This window comes from Plectropomus leopardus, chromosome 2 (assembly GCF_026936395.1).
Source record: "Plectropomus leopardus strain MGB_pleo_1.0 chromosome 2, ASM2693639v1, whole genome shotgun sequence".
Lineage (NCBI taxonomy): Eukaryota > Metazoa > Chordata > Actinopteri > Perciformes > Serranidae > Plectropomus > Plectropomus leopardus.
The window spans coordinates 5,864,018-5,888,408 of NC_142177.1; the positions used below are offsets into that span (position 1 = coordinate 5,864,018).

The 24,391-nt window shown below is 39.4% G+C and overlaps 1 protein-coding gene across 1 annotated transcript; it reads right to left on the bottom strand.

The window, feature by feature from the left end:
* Nucleotides 1-2,983: 2,983 nt before the first annotated feature.
* lrrn1 (leucine rich repeat neuronal 1) lies at nt 2,984-23,027 on the bottom strand. Its single transcript, XM_042497028.2, has 2 exons — nt 22,590-23,027; nt 2,984-6,164 (listed from the first exon to the last, which is right to left on the bottom strand). The coding sequence occupies exon 2, from the start codon at nt 6,005-6,007 to the stop codon at nt 3,854-3,856; it is 2,154 nt and encodes a 717-aa protein (XP_042352962.1). The 5' UTR covers nt 6,008-6,164; nt 22,590-23,027; the 3' UTR covers nt 2,984-3,853.
* Between the last annotated feature and the right edge of the window lie 1,364 nt (nt 23,028-24,391).

The following is a 24,391-nucleotide window of genomic DNA, read 5'->3' on the forward strand; positions in this document are numbered from 1 at the left end:
GGATGGAGGGAGGGGTTGTCATGGAAACAGGCCACTGGGATGGGACACGGTGCAGGCTCCAGCACACGCTTTGAAAAGCTTTCATTGATAGCTGTCCCAATGAGCTGATTTCCGGTCTGTTACTAGGCTACCCACTGAGGCGGCATAAAGGCTTGTCCGGTTTGTGCAGATAAAAGGACGGCAGCCGATTTTTCAAAGTGGCAGTTTCAGTGTGCAGGTTTAACAAATGCCTGACTACTGCTGCCCTTCTCTGCCCGTCATTCTCAGCACAGGACACAGGTCTCCCTAAAGGCTCTGTGACATTTACTGACATTTTTCATGCAGCATCTCCTGACATCTCTATGCACACAGAGAGGCAGCTGTATGAGTGTTTAAATCATTTCATTATCAGTATTTCGTGATGCACACAACATCAGTTACTGACACAACCGTAACATTAGAGTCATGGGACATTATCTTTGATATATAATGAGTTTTAGTAACCCTTTATTTTAACACCTAATTAGAATGTATAAGCACTAAACTTGCAGGAAAAGCAGAGGTGTCTCAATGAAAAAAAAAAAGGAATGGAAACACAGCCATAACATCCAAATGTAATATATTTGTAGTTTGAGAAATGTATTTGACATTTTCCTCTGCCAACTGGGCTGCGTTCAGTTATAATGAGAGGAAGTATTAGTAAGTAATAAACGCTTTGATAATAAAAATGAAAATGTAATGACAAGTGTGATATTATTACTGCTAAGTCATTAACTGCTTATACACCAGTCACGGATACTTCACAGGAGACAGCACATACAAAACAACGAGCATGTTGTCAGGGGAAACTAAACAGAGATCATTTGATTGCACCACAAAGCCCAAACCTGTCAGTCAACATCTGGGCTCCCACCGGAGATCCACTTTTCTAGACAGAGACTGGGACGTGCATTGTGGTGGACTCAAAATATTACTGCCTCAGGAGCTTTCGCAGAGAAAGCAGATGGTTGTTTTATATCACTTCACCAAAAGAGATAAAGAAAAGCTGCCTGTAATGTTTTATCAAATAACACAATGATGAATAATTTGCGGATGAGCTGTAAATTGCGTTAAACAAACAGTACACAATGCTGAGAATATGAAGCATTTGACCAGTTAAATCATGGTTGCTTGGTGTTAAATAATGGTGCGGTCTGTACTTGCTGTAACTGTCCATTATCCATAATCACCATTTTCGTCCTTCCATATCAGCTGAATTATGCGTCCTGTGTTGTTTCCTCTCTAAAGCTTTTGGAGACATACAGAGGTATGACTGGTATAATAAAACAGACAGTGAATCTGGTTTTGAGTGACTAATTTCTTTGTTTTTTGAGGTTACTGTATGTACTCCAAGGCATATTGTGCAGTAATTATATTGTACCACAGTAGAATTTAAATTATTCTCTGATAATTGCTTTGCAAAGGCAAACACTCTGCATCTCCCATTCTCTCTCTATCAACACTGAAGTAACCAAACACCTGCAGCTACGCTCAGCACACTGAAATTAATAAAATCCTAATGTAAGACATTAATAAGATGATTTTCCCTGCAACAACAATTAAGCATTTAAACCTTTACCTTCAACCTGCAAATGTTTGTTTCTCTAAACAGGCTGTTATCATTCATATGTTTTCCTGCAAAAAATAAGGTACCAAATTTTGCACATAATCATGAGCCTATAGTTCATGCATAATCCATGAAATTTGGAAGGCTGCTTCTGTTTGACCAATGTGCTTATGAGAGTAAATAGGAAGCGCTCCTGAGAGGAGGCAGGTTGGGCTGGTGGACTGGTCAAAAACACAGGACTTTCTCCAAGAATAATTGTTCAGAACCATGTGAACTTTGGGACATTTTAAGGTTTGGCTTCATCATGTTTCCTTAACACTACCATACTGTTCATATTTCATGCCTTCACAGTATGGTTATGGTTATTATTTTAGCGCTGGTGAATTGCATTTTGTCTCCCTTTGTGTCTCTGTCAACAACTCTGTGTTTTCACTGCTGACTGTCTTGGCCAGGTTTCCTCTGAAAAAGAGATTATTAATCTCAATGGGACTAACCTGGTAAAATAAAGTTTAAATAAAAACTCATCCTCTGATCTGGTGGGATAGCTGGAAACTGATGGGTTTTCATTTGTTTAAATCAAGGTTCAAGGTTAACTTTGTTATACTGCAGGTGTATGTGCTTGTATGTGCAAAACTAGCAAAAGTGTCAAGGTACACTATTACCTTTGCTCCTTCTGTGCAGCATATATGATCATGCTGTTTTACTCTTTCACTCTTTTGAGATTTCCCCATGACACTTTGATGATAAACAGGTGCCTGTCTCAGTGGGAAACTGCAAATGTGGTGGCAACAAAGAAGGTTCTTCAGTGACAGTGTCATGGCTCCCTTTGAATTCAGTCATGACTGTCCAGTGAAGAAACATACACAGTCATGGCACGCTCACTTTCATTAATTTTCCTTGATTTTACCCACACTGTAGGATCTGTAAATAGTTGTAAAAAAAGAATAAAAAAAGGAATTTTCTAATATATCTATCTAAAATCCACTTAATAAATGTGGGTCAAATTTACATGAAACTGCCTAAGTGTACAAACCTTTTTGCACCTGTGCAAAAGAATTTTAAAAATATTTTCATTTTTGTGCATTTTGGGTAACTTTAGGAAAAGTCATTAAATTTTAGATTAAAATAACAGCATTTGGGGTGTTTTTACTGCTGTCAAATGTTAAAATGGGTCAAATTTGACCCAAACAGTTTGTGAGTAAAAACAGTAATTTAATTTGCATAAACCAAACCTCCACAACATTACGTAAAGGGTATAACGTTATTCGCAGGTATTCAGTATCGGTATCGGTATCGGTATTCAGTATTCCTAATTTACAGGACATCATAAGAACTGTTGAATGAAGATTCGCTGCTCCAAAGAACACACATTGAACTATATGTACTTTTATGTTTGAATAAAAATGACACTTGGTGTTGAAATCATGGTTTAAAAAATATGAGGAAAGAAGATTTTATTTAACTTGCTCCTCCATAAACAACATGTTTGTGTGTGTGTTCGTAAACCACAACAAAACCAGTGATTGTAGACATATTCTAGCAAAATAAGAAAAGAAATATTTCAGAAATTTAAAAAGCCTTACATCTATTGACCTAGTTCATAACATTCATATTTCTATTGCTGGTTTACAGTAGCTGCTCTGCAAACTTAAAGTCTAAATCAAACATACTTATTATGTTATTATCATTATTTAATGTACAAAAAGTAAATTAAGTCATAGCTGATACAACATTACAGAGGAATTGCTAACATTATTCAATAGACAGTATATCAAGTCTAAACGTACTTTGTCAGCTTATATTTGAGTTGATAGACAAATTAGTATATATATTTCAGTGCACAACAGTCAACAGTGAAACTGTTTTACAAGAGAAAGAAAGATGGCAGTCTCCAATAATTCCGCCATAGAAACATGTCAAAAACAGGTTGGATTTCAGCTTTTCCTTTGCTCGCATATACTGAATCCATGACAATGCTCATGCTGTGTTCATTAAAACAAGTACTAAAAATAAAGCACAGTGACTACTAAGTCCAGCAAGCTAAACGAAGCTGCCATATTGTGTGTCAAAATGGGCGAGAGGTAAAAAGGCAATATGCTAAACTAAAGATCTGAAAATCTCGGTTCATCGTTCCGGTCGAGGAAGAAGTCTGAGAGAACCGAAGAAAACAGGAAACATGAAGAAAAAATGACTCACACAAGAAGCAAGTATGTATATTTGTGCTCCTGAAAGAAACATGTCTCTATATCTCCCACTGGGTAATAGCTCTCACCACATGTAATAGCTGCGTGTGGTATCCACCTGACTGGGTTTGGTCTCGGATGAGCCCTCTTTCTCCTTCTCACTGTCTGCCTCCCACAAGTTGATAAGAGGAGGATACAATTCGTTTAGCGGGATTGACGAGGTCTTCTGCATGTACTTTTTCAGAGAATGGTGGTAGTTTTTTCTCTTCCACCTCTTGGCGATGTACACTCCCAGAGAGGCCAGACTGATGACTGCAAACATTGTTCCCATGACTGCTGCAAGGGCAGTGTTGGTCCCTTGGTCAGATATTTCCACAGCGAAGGTTGCTTGCTTCGTTGTCACGTTAACGCAAGACTTCTGTGTTTGTTGGTGGATGTTGGAGACAGTGAGGCACACTTCGTACTCGGTTGCTGGTTGTAAATGCGTAAGGTTGTATTCGTGGACATCGACAGGTACCCTGGCAGTGTAAGTGATATGTGGGTTGTCTATTTTCATGGTGGCAGATGACCACTTGAGGTTGGAGGTCATTACATTGGAGTTTATTTTCCAGGAGACAAGGATAGAGTGAGACTCTGTTTGCTTGACGTAGATCTTCATGAGCTGAGTGCTGTCCAACAGAGTACCATTTACCCTTATGGCTATCACTCTTGTGTCAGCTCCCTCTGAATTTTGAGCCACACAGGTGTATCTGCCAGAGTCTTCTACTTGGATATGAGAAATTCTCAATGTCCCTTCACTGCTGAGGCTGTATTTGTCGGATAAGGTGTCCTTCATTACTTTGTTCCCCATTGGTGTCACCCAGTAGATTTCAGGCTCAGGCTGGGACATGGCTCTGCAATCCAAGTCCAAGGTCATGCCAATGTCAAGGTTGAGGTGGCTTGGGAAAGTATCATGGGAAATAAGAGGCAGGCACTGGTTTGCTAAATTATTCTGAAGAACCTCCCGCACATGCATACCCCTTACTTCCGTTGGCATGGCGCAAAACATGGATAGAGGTTCCATGAAACGGACGGTGGTTTTATTGGAGCTCATCCATTGAATGACGCAGTCACAGCGCAGAGGATTACTGTGGATGCTGATCTCACGCAAGTTCGGGAGCGAGTCCACTGTGGACTGATAAAGAGCATTCAGGGCGTTGTTGTTCAGCATTAGACTCTCCAAGGCTGGGGCATCACGAAAGGCCTGACGGTTGATAAAAGAGAACTTAGGGTTGTTTGTAGCTTCCAGCTTCGTGAGCTCAGGAAGATTGTCCAGAGCGTACCGGTCCATAGAAACCAGCTCTCCCATGTTGTTTATACCCAGCTCCTTCAGTCTCAGCATGTTCTTGAAATCCCCTTCTTGAATCTTGTGCACTGGGTTTTTGTTCAAATCCAAGAACTTAAGGTTAGGTAGTTTCTGAAGGGCTCTCTGAGGAACTCGGACAAGCTTATTATCATAGAAAGAGAGGCTCTCAAGATTGTCAAGTCCCACAAAGGCATTACCAGGGATGTCTGTCAAATCCATCCCAGCCAAAACTAAGCTTCGAAGATTGCCAAGTGGCTTGAAATTAAAGTCCATTATTCCAACAACGGGGTTTTCCCCAATCATGAGGATCTCTAGGTTGGGCGTAGATTCAAACCATTGGCTGTTGATGGTCTTAAGCTTGTTCGAGTTGAGGTGAAGCCTGAGCAGGTTGTGGAGCCCAGAGAAGGCATTGGCAGAGATGGTGTTGATCTGATTGTGGTTGATGTAGAGCTCCTGCAAGTTGCTGAGGTCCTGCAGACAGTAATCGGGCATTTCCGTGATCTGGTTCTCCTCCAGATGGAGCGTGGTGAGCTGTGACATATTCGTAAGGCCGACATCCCGGATGCTACTGAAGTTGTTCTGAGACAAGTCCAGCTCAGTCAGGTTAAAGAGCTGCTCCAGCTCGTCATTGGTCCTGGCAATGTAGTTACTTTGTAGGAGGAGTACCTGAGTGTCACTGGAAAGGTTTCCTGGGATGCGTGTTAAGCGAAGATCATTGCAGTCCACAGTGATAGCTTCTCTGTAGGTGGACTGGGGGGTAAACCAGGGCCGGATCTCGCATACACACAGCTGGGGGCACTCATTGCTCTGGACGAAGGATAGTCCTATGGATACCAGCATCAGGCCAGCAAACACCTGGCCTAGAAGTAAGCAGTCTAACCTCCGTCTAGCCATGCTGGAAGACAGGAGGAGGGGCAGATGATTTTGGGAGAAAGTGTGTTACAGTCATCAACCAGACTTTCCACTAATTAGGTCTGCCAGTCCAATGAAATGGTAAGGAGCTGAAGCGGAGGGTAGAATTTACATCCAGATCTCAGACCCCCAGAACAATCTGAAAAAGGAAGACAAAACATAGGTCACTATAAAGAAAACAGTGTCTGACCCATATTTATAATGAAGATGGTGTCTAATACAAAATTATGTTGCTCTGCCATTGTCAGCTGGTCGGTCCACCAATTTGGTTGAGAAAAGTGAATTGCCATAAAATTCTGTACAGACATTCACGTTTCCCAGAGGATGAATTCCTTCTAGCACCACTATCAGGTAAAACACTACTTATTGGTGTATCTTGTGAAATACTTCAAGCTGTCATTCTGTCAGCAAGTCATTCCCTCACTTTCATATGAAATATCTCTCCAACAAATAGATTAATTGAAACCAATTTTAAATCCTCATGACTTCGGTGATCTCATACTTTTCCTCTTGCATCACCTTGAGGTTGACACTGGTGGTTTTGAGGGAAATAAATCTTGAATGGAATGCCATTACATCTGGCTATCCCATCATGTCGAAATGTTTAATTAGCTAATCCTTTGCTTTATGAACAAATACCCCAAAAAGAACAGCATGTTAATTATGTCATTGTGAGGATGTCAGCATGTTGACATAATTTATCTCAAAGCATTATTGTGTCTTAGTACAACTCACAAAGCAGCTAGCATGGCTTTAGACTCTTAGAGCCTAGTCCTTCACATGGTGTAAAGCGGTGAACAGGACAGCACAATGGTGATTGCTAGTTCCTCAAGGAAAAGGTTGTCATTCTCATGGCCAGTGCTTGCACTTATCGCTTATCTATGCACCCATGGGTGTGTAGGCCTTAAAATAAGGCTTGGTCAGGCACATTCACATACTTCGTATTGATCTATCTATTGTGGTAAATATATTATTGTCTTCTTTTTTTGTTTTAGGGCGTTTTTATGCATTTAATGAACAGGAAAGCTTTAGTGTGACAGGGGGAGAGAGAGGGGGCGACATCCAGCAAAAGGCCGAGGTCAAAATCAAACCTGTGGCTGCTGCTGTGAGGATACAACCTCTGTACATGGGGCGCCTGCTCTAGCCACTGAGCCACCTGATGCCCCAATTATTGTCTTCTTTTGTCTTCCATTTTCAGATGAGGACATAACAATCAAGTAAATAACAGTGCGCCCGTTGTAGGCACTCCTAGCTTTAAAAGGAACCTGAGATGATGATTGGTTGAATTAATGTTACACCCAAATACATTTATGATTAATTAAGGGCCTAAAGACAACCCCTTTTCCATTACCATTTACCTAGCAAAAGCATTTGGACACAGCCTCAATGTATTTACACGATGCATATAATACGATGCACTATAGATCTATTAAGTAGAGCCCTTTGTGTTTTTGTATGTGACAATTAGTGCATTCTTGCATTATTTTTCTTGTTTGTTGTAAATGAAGCAATTAGTTAAGACAACAGACTGACTAAGAACAACAACTGCTCCTCCACTACCCTTGTGAGACTGTGAGTTGTGTGCAGCATCAACAGTTTTGAGAAAATGCGAGTTCAGCTCATTACAATGCCTGCACAAAACACTGCTCTGAACTACTTGGAAACAGATCAAATTCCATTGAGGGCTTTCATCTGTTCAACAGGCCCATAAGGACTCGATCATTAGCTTCTCCGAACATCATTAAACACTATGAGATATTAGTATGTGCCATGCCTCAAAGAAAGCAAAAAAAGAAAAGAAAAAAAGATGCTTCTTAATTTTTAATGCAACGTCTTCAGCATTCTGAATTTAGGGCAAACATGAAAAAACAAGTTTTCAGCAGGCCTAAGACTTTTTCTGGGATGATTGGGCATGGTAGGGAAATTGTCAAAACTTGCAGTATTCTTTAACTCTAAGGCTTATGACTACAAAGAAGGATTTCGGGAGAGGGAGGTGAGCGGACTAGAGACTGATCTAGCTCAGTTGCTAGGTTCAGCAAATGTGAGCTCCTGAGAGGTACAATGGGCATCTGCTTGCCCATATGGCAGCAACACTTACTCTTGACTTGAAGGATAAAGCTGACATTCTGGCTAACAATAGTCAGCTTCTACTCAGCGCCATTACTACATTCGAAACATCTCATTGTTTATGAATACATGGGCATTATGGTCATAGAATTATTTTATCTATAGATGGCAATGGAGGTCTGTCAGTCAACCGCATTTGTCCAGACTGAAATACCCAAACAACTATTGGAAAGGATTGCCATGACAGTTTGTCAAGATACTCATGGCTATTGTAATATTTCCTCTCATGTAACTTATATACTCATGTATATATTTTGATATACTTGAGGTACATTTTGGCATATTACCCTGGTTTTAGCTACACTCCACTGTCAGTATATTTTAACATACATTTTAAGGTTCTTTTACTTGTTTTTGAAGTTCTTAATGGTTTAGAACTGGCCAATATTGCAGATTCCCTGTAGTTTTACAACCGTGCATGAGCTCTCAGATTTTCTGCTGCTTTTTTTTTTTTTTTTTCGAATACACACAATGATATGCACAACAAAATAAGCAGCTTTTGTTAACTTTGCTCCAAAAATTATGGAATACCCCTCCAAAAGCTACAACAGAAGCGGACTCAGTCAACATTTTTAAACGACAGCTGAAAACCTTTTGTTCACGCAACTCTTGTATTGTATACATTCTCTCATATTTTTTTTTTTACCATTTTACTGGTTTCTGTACTTTTTACTGTCAGTTTTACATTATGTTTATCAGTGACACCGATGAAGACAGTCTTTTCATTGTCTAATCTTGTTGTCTTTTTGCTGTTGTGTTGCATTTGACTGTAAAGCATTTTGAGCAGATTCTTCTTCTTCTTCTTAATATTATTATTATTAATACATTAGGTGTATTATTGTATCTGCACTCCCATGCTATATGATTGTGCTTTTGAAAGGCTTATCATTGGCACTTTTTGGTAATTGTTTTAAGATGTATATCACACTGTGTGGGTTGGATAGTTTACCTCTCCTGCCGTCATCATCCTACTGTTATATACACTATACACATGTGGTGACCATTTTTAATTCTGATGAAGATGTGACTAGGATTGAAACATATTAAAAAAACTGTGGTTTGGAGTCAGTGTGCAACTTTTTCTCTTCACATTGATATTTCAAAGACATTCATGGTCCCCACGGGATTAATCCTCCTTCCGTTTACATTAGTGCTACATTTGTGCATTGTACATTTCCCTGATGTGCCTCAACAACCACCTGATGGACTGCCTGCCATGTAATGCAGAGCAGGTGGACCCAAATGCAGGAGACTGCAGACAACTCTAACAGATTTTGTTTTAAGTGGGAACAGTGAAATGGCAAAGAGAACATCACACAAGCAAAGGATCAAACAGAGACTGAACTGAAAACCAGAACTTAAATACAAACTAGACTGATGAGAGGATGAAGTGCAGGTGGAGAAAAAAGGTGGAGAAGCTCAGGTGAAGGGGTTGAGATGATGAGGAAGAGGAACAGGCAGGGAGCTGATTGGCTGGGAAATATTCAGAAGCAAGGAAGGTCTAACAATACTGATGTGAGACAGACGTGACAGAAAATAGGCAGGAAACAGACAAGGGCAGAAAGAACTAAGGACAGGGAAACCACAAGGGAAAGTGAGAACAGGTGAGAGGACTGTGGGGCTAGTGAGGGACAGGTGAAACTAATTAGGGTGGGGCACACAAACACTAAGGTGGAAAAAAAAAAAACACACAAAGACAGGAAAAAAACAGACATGACACATGAGGAGTGAATCTACAAAATAAAACAGGAAACAGATAAAACACGAATACATGAAACAAGGAAAAACAAACAGAAAACCCAGGGTATGACATCCGAGGAGAGTATAACAGGATAATAAAGGAAACATGATGCAACAGAGAAACACTGAAAACCCAAGAGATTAAAATCCATGTAGACACATTACTAACATGACTGAAAGATACATGTCAGATAGTCTTTAACAAAAAGTCTTCAACAAAAATCTAAGCGAGCAGAGGAGGACCATGACATTACCATTCAATTTACTATAGACCTTCATATTCTTGAAATTGGTGTTAAGCTGACATGCTAAACATGATAAACTAAGATTGTGAATATAATATTATGGCTAAAAATCATGGTTTAAGTTTGAGTTCTGTTGCAACAAACTTTAAGACTAACTTAAAATTATGACAGTTTAAATTTAAACCTCTCTTTAAATCTCAGTTTAGTTTTTGCTCAATACCTAGATTAAATTTACTAATGTTGCATCAAAACTTTCAACTTCAATTTGAGCTGTGATCAAGCAACTTGGCATGAAATATCCTGCAAATTGTTAGAAAACTAACAAATAACTAAGGGAAAATATTTTTTTATTTTTTTTATTTTAGCACTTTATTAGGTCGTTTGCTGTTTTTGTTTTTTTGCTTTTCTTTCTTTATTTGTGTTAATTTTAGGTAATTTTGTGTAATTTCGGGCTTATTTCTCAATAATTTTTGTTTCACTCCTTGTTAAGTTGCTCATTGCCTTTTCCTGACATTTTTGGAAGAAATCAAGCCAATTTGCTGTGGTTTCAGAAGGTTACTTTTAAATCTGGATATACTCATTTTAAACTTGGTTTCACTCAACTCTTATTGGAGCGTATCATAAATTAAATGAATCGTTGTTGGTCTAACTCAGCCTGTGCATGTTAAACATCAACATTTTAGCCTTTTAGCTTAAAGCACCACTGTGTCCAAACAACCGTTTCCAAGGTTGTCAGTCCAATGCCTGGAAGAAATTTCCTTCAATCTGGCACAGATGTCCACTTGGACCCAATGATGAAATGATTGGCAGTTTGGTGGCCAAAGGTCTCTGTGATCTTGCGAAACAAGTTTAGGCCTTAACTCAAGGGTTCAAATGGTCATTATGACAAAATTTCACACAAACTTTTCAATGCAAAGGGCAAAGGGGGAGAAATTTGGTCAGATACTCATTGAAGCATCCACATTTTATTTTTTTTTTAGCTTCTTTGTAGCAACATCCATTTGAAGCATAGTCACCTGTCATGGCTGGAGAGCAATACTTTTCTACTTAACTTTTAAACTTTATTAGTAGTTTAAGTAACTTTTTTAATTGAAAGTAGCTACTTTATTTGTAACTGTAGTTCATTTATTATTTTGGTATTTTTGTAGTTTATAGTAGTTTAGAGGACATTTCAAAATATTGAAATATATATTGTGTATCGCAATTTAGCCTAAAAATATCATGATATTATTTTAAAGCCATATCACCCAGCCCAACCATGGTTAGTGGAGCCATACAACCATAAAGCAGTATTTCTATATTCCTTTTATCATTTACACGAGATATGCATCCCACACACTCCAGAATTGTGTTCACATGCAACCACTGTTTCTATGCAACCGTTTTATCCCTCACCATTGTTTATAAACAGGATTAGGTTGCCAGCGCTCCTTTTAACAAGCCTGTGCACTTGCAGTACTGCAACAAAGCACTCAGTACTCAATTGGCTGTATTTACTAAAGGAGGCACCCCTTCCAGTGAGGAGCCATACGGCTGCACCACAGTGCCACGGCCTTCTTCACCACCCAGCTTTATGGTCAACACCAGCTTAAGAAGATAGTACTTAAGAGGCTTTCAAACAAGAGAGCTGACTAATTCATCCAAATGCAAACTGCCTGGCAACAGCAGCAGGGAGATGGCAACATGTCTCTGCTCCTCCTATAGTGGGGATTCCTTATGGGGCAGGGCGGAGCATGGGTAAAAACAGGGATAGCACACAATCTTGTCTTTAAGCTAAAGCCCTGTATATTGTGACAAATGTTGCGCCAGTCGGAATTAGTGGATGGAGATACTAAAGTGGAGATTAGCTGGAAGCAGTGTAGTGGATTGAAACCCAAAGGAGAGAAACAGGTCACTTAGCACTTTAATTAAAAGCATCAAATCAGTGGAATCTGAGACACATAAGGCATCGGGGGGGGGGTTAATTCATCACTAATCTCATTACGAGAATAATTCCTTAAGTGCTTGTTTGTAATTTTGTCAATGTCTAAATATTTTGTCCCATACAAGACATATAGATAACATTATATTTTACCATTTTTGCAGTTTTTTCTGTCCATGCATCACAGTCATCCCATTAAAGTTACTCTCAGAAAAAGGGTCTGACATTATTGTCTTAGAAATAATTAAAATTATTTAAACCTTTAAGACATCGTGCACAATTTACTTTTGAAAGAAGTTTTTTTGTGCCTTTTTTGGACTGATAAAATTACCATATATTTATTAATAATAAATAACGTTGAAACCCTGGATATGACTGGACTGTGTATGAAACATTAGAGGACTTTTATTTTGAAAAGTTGGCTTTTAATATGAAACAGAGAGTGGCGGCATTCACTCTGTCAAGAGTCTCTGTAAGATACGAGGTGCAAAGTGCAGACAGGTTCCATCTTTGACAGCTAGATACGGCTACACCTCTTAGACAAAGTTAACAACGTGATATGAGGCATGCATATGTGAAAAAGTCTGCCATCTTGTATTTAAGGTACGTGTGTGCATCCAATGGTTAACATATACAAAGTGTTGTGAGAGCAGTCCTGGCAAAAACCACATGTAAATAAATGTTAAAATGAAGAACAATTCACATAGACACAGTCACAGAGAAGATGGGGACTTGCTTTCTATGGAGGTGCAGTCACTGATCTTTTAGAACTTCCCAGCCAAACCACAAAATTGGTTGACCTCGAATTACTCGTGTTGAGAAATGCAATTGTCAACTTTTGACTCACTCTTACTTTGTTATTTGCATCACTATACTGTAGCAATAAAATCAAAAACTGGACTCCAGATGGTCTTTATATGATTCATTTTTAGAAAGTATGTACCATATATTGTCACTAAATTGCCTTAAAAACATACAATGCATCAAGATTGTAAGCCAGATATATAAATACATGTGTGCTCACAGATTCTTCCTCATCTGTTTACCACAAATGGGGTTAATCTTAGATTCTCCCTATTCTGTAAACACAAACAGCTTTGTCTTTATGCAATGTAAATTGAGAAGTTTCTGATCCCAGTTAATACTAAACACACCCAAAACATGACACACTTGCCAAAGAGAAAAGTAGGTTGGCTGAAAAAAAAAAAATGTTGCTGCTGTTCTGATGTAACTATGAGCACTTAAAAGACTACAAATCTGTGTCAACATCCTGTTGGTTGATTTCTCAACAACAACTAAAAGCTGTCTGGGACATCCTGACACAGGCTTCACAGGTCCATTGTGATCTGAGTCCCAGAGCCACGGGAAAGCTTAAAAACACACAGCAGGTGGAAGAAGACTCAACACAACACCAAAGGCAGGAAGACAGGAAACGGATACAGCCAGAGGTTGTAACCGCAGCCAACTTTGAACCTGTGAATGGAATACTTCAGCTTCAGACATAAACTTTGTCGTCTAAAGCACCATTCATCAATATCTGCTGAGGGATGCAGGGTCACTTTGTATTACTTTGCTATGTGGGGGGTTACTGGAGTACAGCTTTTATTAATCAACGACACAGAAGTCATAAGCGGGACAGGTGTTTAACACTAAACCCACTGAAATGACTGTATCAATACTGTATTGACATCATTATTTGAGACCGAAATTTATCTTAGATTATGGATATGCTTATATTGTAACTTTTGTATTTTCCTGGTTTTACAGGTTGCATTACAACAGAGTGATGTAATTCTCTGAAATTTACCAGACTGCTCTAGCTGTTTATTCAAATTATTCTCATAAACCGTTCATTTCACTCAAAAAAGTACCCCAATTCACACATATCTCGCATAATCATAAGCCAGTAATTTGTACATAAGCAACATATTTTGGAAGGCTGCGACCACGTGACCAATGCACTAATAGGAGTTAAGGGTGAGCAATACCGCATAGTCTTGTAAGGAGGCAGTTTTGGGTGGTGGATGGGTCACTAAAATTTTAACTTTCCTCCTGGATTTTCCCCTGGAGATGTGTGTTCAGCACCGTGTGGACTTTGAGTCATTTCTAGGTACATTCTTACCATATTTTGTTTCCTAAACCTAACCACGTTACTTTTATTGCCTAAACCAAACCTACATAACTTAATGTTAATAATGTAACTTTACATCAGGATTTAACGTTATTTGTGGGGCGCTAATTCATATCATACTAACAGTTATGTGTGCATTTTTGTGAGATATATCATAAGAAGTGTTCCATGAGGATACACAACATGTTCTCATCCCAAGTCGTCACATATTGCCGCTTTGTCAGTGGACTTCTGTGTCTAAATATTACGCTCTAAGTGTCCTTAGGATTAGGCACAAAGGGCACATGGTAAGGTGTAGAAAAAAACATCACATTCTAATGGGAAGTGAACACCAGACTACCACATGAGTGGTTTGTTGGCTTCATCTACTGCCTGTCCCGCCCACCCTACTGGGACCTTTAATTATGTTTTTCTGACAGCATTTCAACTTTATGCCTTCCAGCAACATATAGGATGCTATAAGTTCCATATGAGCGGCTTCTCCACTGACGCCACCAGACCATGAATAGCCAGAATTGTGGCTTTTGGTATTGGGATCTCATGTGAAAATTCACTGCAAAAGCAAAGGTATTTGAGGACTTCAGAATGAGAACAGGCTGGGTTATATGGAGTCATTCTATCCACATTACTGATGATTATTTATCAAAAATATTATTGTGATATTATTTTGTAAAAGCACAGACACTCTATAATGTTGCAATATCAATATGAGTTCATTTTTTGGTTAAGATGTACTTATAGTGTCAAAGTAAAATTAAGCGAATGAGCACTTTAATTTTGGAGAGCAGGAACTAAGAGACAACTGCACAGAGCAGCTGCATGTCATGAGAGCCTATGAAACCAAAAACTATTTAAACTTTTTATTCATGCAACACTGGTAATTTCCATTATATTTCCACTAATATTTAATATTATTTGTTTCAAGTTAGGCATCCATTGAAAAATTAATTTATCCTTTGTTAAGTATCACACTGAATGATGTCACTTGTGACACAAATACGCAGAGGTCAAACCAAGTCTGGCTGTCACAGTGACGACCTACTGCAGGGCGCACATACAGTGCATTACCCTACAGTTTGTGAAATATTAAAAAGGTATGTGGTATTGATTATAATTATCGGTGTGTCCCAAATTGAAACTATACGCTGATTCTAAGCAGAATTTATTGAGTAGTGTTTTCACAATGAAACAGTGATAAAGTAAATTTTATTCAAACCAGTCAGCATGCAAACTAAATATGTAAGATTTTTAGTGTGCTGTGAATGATACCATTCTCACACAAGTCAAGATTACTCTTGATGATCACTTTTAACTGTGAGCAATTTCCTACTAAAGAATCACCACTTACTGACAATAGCCCTTATATAATGGCAGTGTTTAATGGCTGCAGGTACACAATGCTGTCCAGAGAACATGCTTTTCTTGAATTAAAGTTACTTATACAGCAGAAATTTGGATTTGAGATTGTACTTTTTTTTTCTTAAGTAACAGCACTGAGACAGCCTTGTTTTAGGCCTCAGGTTTTGAAGCATAGTTTGCCATCATTATAAGTAACTCCGGTGGATACTCAGTCAATGGGCTACCTCCAAAGCTGGAGACCTTTTCATGGCCTGAATGGCTGAAGTTAATATTATCATGCACAGTAGGCTGCCATTTCAACTCTGAACACACCGGACAGCCATGACTTTCATTTCATGCTATGAAAGTGAATCCTTGTCGTTTCCAGTTGAGAAATTGTCAGTTATAGTGAACCTAATTGTTAATTGGCACTCTGATGGGTGTCACTTCCTAAAGACATTACCTAAAAATATCCAAACACAGTGCAGTAACACCCATCTTGTCATGGACACACTATGGCGACAATGACAATCTGGCAACTGAATGGGGGGGTAGAAAAACATGTACATAAACTTGACAGGATCAAGTCATATGTTTTGTTTTAATGGTTTTAGATTGATTGCAAAAAATAGCATTTACATTAGCACCCAACATCAGAATGTCAACTAATGCACATGCTGGAACAGATGATTAGGACTAGGGGGGAGGAAGCGCATGGTGAGGTGTAAAAAAAATCACATTCAGGCAGACAGCGTACACTGGACTCCTGCAAGTCCGGAGTTTGTTGGTCTCACCCACCACAATGGCACCCTCATGCTCCTTATATGGCATTGTTACCAGCAGCATTTCAACCAGATGCCGTCCAGCCAGTCACCAGCATATAACAACACTGCAACTGGTTCTGTTCGGCCATGTTCTCATATGACACCGTCTAGCGGCTTTTCACATCCTCACTCTGTCAAAGTGGTAGTATTTTACAAGTTTGGAATGAGAATGGGCTGTATATTCACTTCACAACGCCAAAAAAGCCAAACTCAAGGCTTCAAAATGGCAGCCTGCAAACCAATGGGTGATGTCACGGTAACTCTGTCCATTATTTAATACAGTCTATGTTTGAGTACTGATGAGAGGAAAATCATTTTCCTCTATGTCTCAAAGTCAAAATAATCCAGATTGGTATGTCAGTGACCGAAGATTTGAAAGTCACTAAATAAAGTGAGCCATTCTGATTGACAAAGTCAGATTTTAAATTCCTGTCCCAGTCAGTTTGAGGACACTTAGGCTCATCGTCAGTCCTTCCTTGAATGCGATAAGAATTGAGAGTGACATTGGAAAATGAAAATATAATTTAAACTGGATAACAAGAGTGCCGCATTTGGGCTTTCTTGGGAGACGCACACACATATAACCCCCGTGGTCCTGGTCCCCTCTGAGCTTTACTTTACTCACTGCACACTCATAAAAAATGATAAATACAGAAATGGAGGAAAACAAATTACAGGTGGAGCAAGGGAGATAAACAACCCCAGGGAGCCAATAAACACATGCCGTCACAAACTGAGCAAATTGGAGGTGACAAAAACACTTCGGAATTAGATGACAGAATCTAAGTGACGATAAAACTCAGCAAGGGGGAATATGTTATAAAAAGAACAGACTGCTACTGTGACAAGAGGCTAAATGAGAAGAAAAAACACCCAATATATGAAGCGAAAACTCAACTGTCTGTCTTTCCTCATCCTGTCCTACTGTCTCCATCCAAACAGTTGGATAAACAGCAAAAAAACACACATTACAGCCTCTTGAGAAACACCTATCTGGTCACACTGCAGCAGACACAAACAGTTAAGCCCCCCTTGGAGACTACAGTCATATAAACTATTTATGTTTCCCTAGGATGATGAGGGAATCAGGACTTCAATGTGTCCAAAAATGGGTTGTCGTGATCTTCTTGCTCATGCTCACACCTGCCTCTAATGCTCTCTCCATCCCCTCCCTCTGAGGATTTCACATAACCCACTCCGCTTCCTCACACAAGTGTCACACAAGCAGAAGTTGAAAAATGAGCCCCCATTTTCTAAACAATGCTTGTATCAGGTTTCCTGTTCAACTGTGGTTGCCCGTCCGCAAAAGGAAATAATGCCACATTTGTGTTTGTGGAATAACGAAATAATTTCCCCTGACATATACAGAAAAAAGTATGTAAGGTAATTATGTTAAGTAGCACACATTATGACAAAGAGATCACCATTTGGAGCGGTAAACTGAGCTGTGCATACATATGGATTTCTTGTGTATTCATAAGTATGAGAGTGCCGGGGTGCACGCTGGCTGGTGTCACATTAGATGACTCACATTAGGTCTCCCCTGGTTGGAGACCACTACTCTTGGTATTGACTTAACAGCAGCTTGAGCCTTTTAAACTAGTTCACCTTCAACCAGGAAGCATAGGTGTGTATGGAACTCATCAGCCTCTCTACATGCTACGGATGTGATTTGTGGTCGACTAAAGCTCTGAATTAAGTCAAAAGTAAGTGGGTTTCTATTATTAAATTGCACAAATTGAAATGGTGAATATAAAATACATCAAATGGAAACACCTCAATCTTGGAAAAAAAAAGCAAATATGTTTTTATGCTTGCCTGAGGTGTAGTTTCAGGCGATTTGAAAAAGGCCTGTTTTGCAAAACTGCAATGGAAACACTTTTTTGGGGGGCTTTTCTAGGTCACATGATGCTATGGCTATGTGCTTGTCAGTAGGAACTGGCTCCCTCATAATGCAGCAGGCGCTACAAGATGTTATTGCATCACATAACTCTTCAAAAGTTGAGCGGACCATCCGGGAGTTTTGAATCCACAATTCCTCTGTGAAATCATGGACTATCACCTCACAGAAATCCCTCATACGTGGCTACTCACATGTATAAGGGGCTCGCCTTTCCATTATGGCTCCCATAACATGCCTACATCAACACTTATTGGAAATAATGACGGCTTGAGTGGTGACTGCAATAGAAATAAACCTGCTGATGTTTTGAACATCCATCACCATGCTTCAAGGAATGTTACTGCCAGATGAGAAGTCACATAACATCACTCAATGGAAACGTGACCATCTCACAAATGTGTTTTATCAACATTTTGAAAAATTGCTTATGTTTTGCGCAAATCTGTAATGGAAATCCGCCTAATGTCTCTGTAGAAGAACTGCTTCCAAGGTATCAACACAATTGCTAGTATAAATGTTTTTCATTGTACATTTATGCAAACTACACACATACATACATAACATTTCTTACAGTTATTATGTAGCAGGTACGTCGATACTTTGTTTCTTGAAGATTCAAAAATGCTGTGGTTAACATGTGGTTAGATTAAGGCACCAAAACCATTTGGTTATAGTTAAGAAAAGATCATGCTTTTGGCTTAAAAAAACCCAACCTTTTTGTGGCACCAACACAACTTTAGAAGCCATTGATATCTCCAGGAAAAACACGATGCAGGCTGAAAACAGAGTGATGTCTCGGTGAAAAGGACCAGGCTGTTCTCATGCACTGTTCATACGCATCACTACAAATCACTACAATTTGTGTATAAACCACATTAACATGCTTCAATCATGTGACCAATGCTCTGTTGAGAATAAATAAGAAAGTAATATAAACAGTAAAAGTGCACGTAAGGGCATATGTTGAGTTGGTGGATAGATCAAACAAACGCAGGACTTTCCCCCAGGGAGGTCGATGTACGGGACATGTGAACCCAAGTGAACTTTGAGTTATTTTAAGATATGTTTTCATCATATTTCTTTTCCTAAACTTAACCTACGTAACCTTACATTAAGTACGTAATGTTACATCATTATTCATAATGCCTAACTTGTATATCATATAAATTGCTGTATGAGGATATGGGAAAAACACCCACTTTTTAGGCACTGTCCCGGTCTGCGGTGTCTAGATAAAAAAAACCCTGAAACTGCTTTTCGTGGCTCTATCCTCAGTACAAAAATGGATTGCAAAAAAACTCATTTGGTAGCTAGAAAGCCGCTGTAAACAGCAATGACTTGCTAAAATACAACCAACAGCAAAAAAACAAAGCAAAAAGTAAGTACAGATTGTCACTTTAGAAACATTAATATGATACTTATGAAAGTACAAATGTAACATGTTAGTGAAATGTACAATGCCATCATTTTCCTCTTGCAACTGGGCTGCAGGTATTATCGATAGGAGAGCAAACTACAGTGTAAAGGTATTTGCAGGAGTGTAACCTGTGATCACTCCAAATAGACCTTAAAAGGCAGGTCTGTTAAAGTGCAAACTGCACAATAACAAAATTTAAGTCACTTGTCATAAAGTTCAAAATTAGGCCTTTTAACTTGGAATGGAGAGCCATAAAATGCAAATAAAGGTCACATTGAACCAGATTAGATGGGGACAAGTAGGACAGGTATTGTCATAAATAAAGCTTTATGCCTTTACATTAAAATAAGTGAGGATAGAACCACCAACTACCCACAACCAGGTACAATTAAGGGCTAAATGTCACTTATGGTGCAATCAGAGCCTCTTTTTCTTTCTATAAATGCAGCCCTCTAATGATAGAAGGCTTGCCAGTCTGTCTTTTAGCCTGTCAGATTTGAACTAGCCATATACCCGTTCAATCAGTTTGTAAAGTAATCGCTGATGTTTCAAAAGCATGTATATGAGAAGCTTAAATTGTTTTTTGTATGTTAATATTATGTATGTGTGCCTGATCTGCTCTCTCTTGCCTGGGACCTGACAGACTGTGAAGGACCACAGAGGGCCGCCCTGTTGCGGTCTCCTGTTGTCCAACCACACACACTGTTATGGCCAACTGAGGGCATCCCAGGTGTGTCTCTGGATGTCCGTGTATTGAAAAATGTCAAAAATGCTGTAATGGCTGCAGGACACACACTGGTGTCTCAGATCATGGAGAGCAGTGTGAGCTGATTGTTACCATGTCTGCTGTCTGTGAGACCTGTAGTTCACAGAGGACAAAGGGTTAATGCTTCAGCCCTTCTTATAGGAATAATGGTGAAGGCCTGGGCTCAATAACAAAGGCCCCCCACCCCCACCCCCCACACACTCCTCACCCTGCCTTATACCCTTGGGACCTAAATATTGGTGGAGGTGGTGGGAGGGTGAAGCCCTTTACCCCCTCCCATAAGCCCTGCTGTCCTCTAACAACGCGTGCGCACACCTGCCTGCAACACACATGCCTTATGACAATAAGGCATGTGTGACATAGTGTGACAACACTATGTCCTCCTAATCACATTAAAAAGAAAATAGACATCTTGAGTGTGTGTAAGCAGTATTGTGTGTGTGTGTTCGTGCTTTGTCCATGTGAGGCAAGATGAATCATTGGGGAAAGAGGAACAAAAAAAAAAAAGATATCAGTCATGGGCTCTGTCCATGGATGGATTATTGAACAGGTCTACTAAAAAAGACAAACAAAAAAAAAACAACTCAAAAAGACACAAAATGACTACAAAGAGACGCAAAATGACCAACATAGACAAAAATGACATAAAAAAGCCACAAAATGACCTAAAATAGACACAAAACCACTACAGAGCCAAAAACCTCAAAAAGACACAAAACTAAACACAGAAGACACAGAAAACTACCAAAATAGACAAAAATACTTTTTTGAAGACACAAATTACCTCAAAAAGACACAAAACAACAAAGAGACACTAAATGACTAAAAAGACCAGAAAGATGTATCCCACCAGACACCAAATTATACCCCAAAGAGACACAAAACCAAAAAAAAAAAAAAAAATCCATAATAACTACAAAGAGATGGAAAACACCCACAAAGTCTATGTGTCTTGCGTCTGTGTAGGAAAGGTGGTGGGTCCTTTTGTGTATCTCTGCCCAAGCGCCAAATGTCTCAGAATACCAGCCCATGTAAAAAAAATTATTTATTCTTCTCTTCTTAGAAATCTGCTTTGTAAGACAACAGCAGCACCAACCAAGGCAAGGATTGCAGGAATAAAACGGCTTTTGTTCTAATATGAAATAACAGCAGTTTGGCTCTGGCCTTTAAACACAATCCTGAGATGCAATTGCACATATTGAGACTAAGCTGTGTTCCTGTCCTGTTCATTAAACTGTAAAGTCTTTTATTTGACCCAGAGGTCCGCAGAGATAGACGACTCTCAGCACTTCGTTGTTAAAAGAGGTCATAAATAGAGCCCCGTGGGCAGAAACTGAGCAGGACGAGCAAAAACACACACCCCACATTAAAAATAAATCCCCTTATCATCCTAACCTTCCTCCAGTGTGCCCCTCTGCCTAAAGTTGAGTGATGCAAGTCAGCAGTCTCCATCACAAAAGCGCAACAGCTGCAGCGACAGAAGCAGCGTCAGGGAGCCACAATGGACCCCCTGCCAATGCAACCCCATTCTCAGCGCAGCATCTCTTCTACGGGGCCTTGTCTTCCTCCAGACTTTTCTTTTTTTTCGCCCAGAACGGAGGAATCGAGACATCTGCCGACATACTTTAACATTAATATGCAAATCACATTTACACGACGGTGCGCGCGCCGCACGCACCTCCTGCTGGCACGGCAAGTACCGCAACGAGATCAAAGTTTGTTTTCTGTGGACTGCCAATTTGACGCATTGTGATGGACTGATGTGTGTTCAAATGATCAAATGTGCTTTCAGGTCCAATGTCAACATAAACAGATTTCAAGCCTGAGGTGAGGAGTGAGCCGGGATCCAGACGGCATTTCTATCAAAAACTGACCATGCCCTTGAGTGTGTCTGCATCCTAAATATAACCCAACTCATTGCCATTTCATTCAAACATGTTATGAATGGGAACATATTCACAAAGTATGCATGGTTTAACGCATGAAAACAACAATAATATGCTGCCAAAACGTTAAATTTGGGTGGTTTAGATGATGTGGCTGCAAACACATCATCTAAACAGATATTTATTTTCCAAACAATAATGCATTTTTAAAAAATAAATAGAAAGAGACTAGCAGTGGAAACCCTGCCTTTCCTCAGGGCTCTCACCTTGTTGGCATTCCAGTCCGATGTTCCCAAGCGCACAGCTCCTTTATCCAGACACACGCGTCAACACGCAGCAATCAGAGCGGTGTTATTGTGCCTCATCAAGCAGCGTAAGAACACATATTCCTGTATCCTTTGGGGTTCAAGCTGGCGGCTGTTTACAGCGATTTGTCGCCTGTGTATCCGCTCAGTCCCAGGGCGCCTCGGACAGAGCCATGGTGCGGTGTGCACGGAGATCTCCAACCTTCTGCAAGCCACCGCCGACCGGTTTGTCGCCCCGATATTCCTCTGCTGTGCCGCTGCCGCCGCCTGCTCCTCCTACAGATGGAAGAGAAAAATGATAAAAACACCTGGCGCTGTCCAGACCAGTCAGCTGATTCCCCGGCAGGCTATTGGCTGGGAGCGGCTGTCTGTCACTGTCGGCCAAGCAAAGCAGAGCACCATCTGCTCCGGGCTTGTTGTGATGAGAACAAAGGCAGGGGAGAGCGGCGGGGCATGGGGGGCGCAGGGAGGGTGCGTGGGTGAGGAGATGGGGGGCTGGTATATGGCATTACTGCTGAAAAAAAGCCTCTATGAACAAACCTTGAGGATAATATACGTGTTACCAAAAGCTCACAAACGACACGTCTGTGATCTCTGATTATTTTCTCCCCCCTTTATTCTTGGTGGAAAATTGACCTCAGACACAGTAGAATTTAAATTTACTGCTTCCTTTTTGGACTTTGAAACCTGAGCATATTGGCTTGATTTCTTTCAAGAACATGGGAGGAAGGCAGTGAGCAACTCAACAAGAAATGCCCCCCAAATTAGCAAGATATTAGTAAAATTTAAAAAAGTATAAGAAAATTACCTAAAAATAAGGCAAAAAAGAAAAAAGACAAGAAAAGTAAAAAAAAACAAAAGTAGACAGGGAAATAACCTTAGGAAAGTGCAATAGAATAAAATAAAATATATGTATATTTTTTTCTGTAACATAATTTTAAATGTACCATAACAAATATAATTATAGTTTTCTGGACATTTTTCCCATTTTTTAAAAATTTGTTTTTTTACATAATATCTAATAATCCCCCCACAAGTCATTTTGAAGTCATTTTCTTGTCACTTTTTTTCTTTTTCTTTTGCAAATTGCTCATTGCCATTTCCCCATGTTGTTTAAAAAAAATCAAACCAATTTTCTCAGGTTCCATAGATTTGCATGCTTCTTGGCTTAGAATAATGACATTTATGCATAATGTCATGGCATAAAACCCAACATCTTTAAAACAACAATATGTTGATGTCCACACAATGCGATATTCTAACATCATAAAACATTTAAAATATTGCAAAACCAATTTTCATTCCAGCCAAAATTTAACACCTATCTGACGTAAGAGTACAATGTCTGGTGCCACCTGGATAACCACAAAATTTCAGCGTTTGCTTAATGTAAGTGTAAATTAATGTGGTTTGCAGAGACGTTCACTGCTCAACATTGTTTCTGGAGACTGGATTGTCTTTAGACTGCTCTCATTGGTATAAATAATATAAAATAAATAATAATAAATAAATAATATAAAAAATGATACATGGTAAAATAATAATAAAGATCATGTATTTTTCTACTTAACCATTTGAAACCAGAAGAAAATTGGTTTGACTTCTTTCAAAAACATGGGAAAAAGGCTATGGACAATGAAAGAAGAAATGACAAAAAGAAACTACTGAGAAGTACTAGAAAATAACCTGAAAATTAGTAAAGAATAAAAAGGAAAAAAGAAAAGAAAAATTAGAAAAGAAAATTACAAAAAGAAGGAAATGAC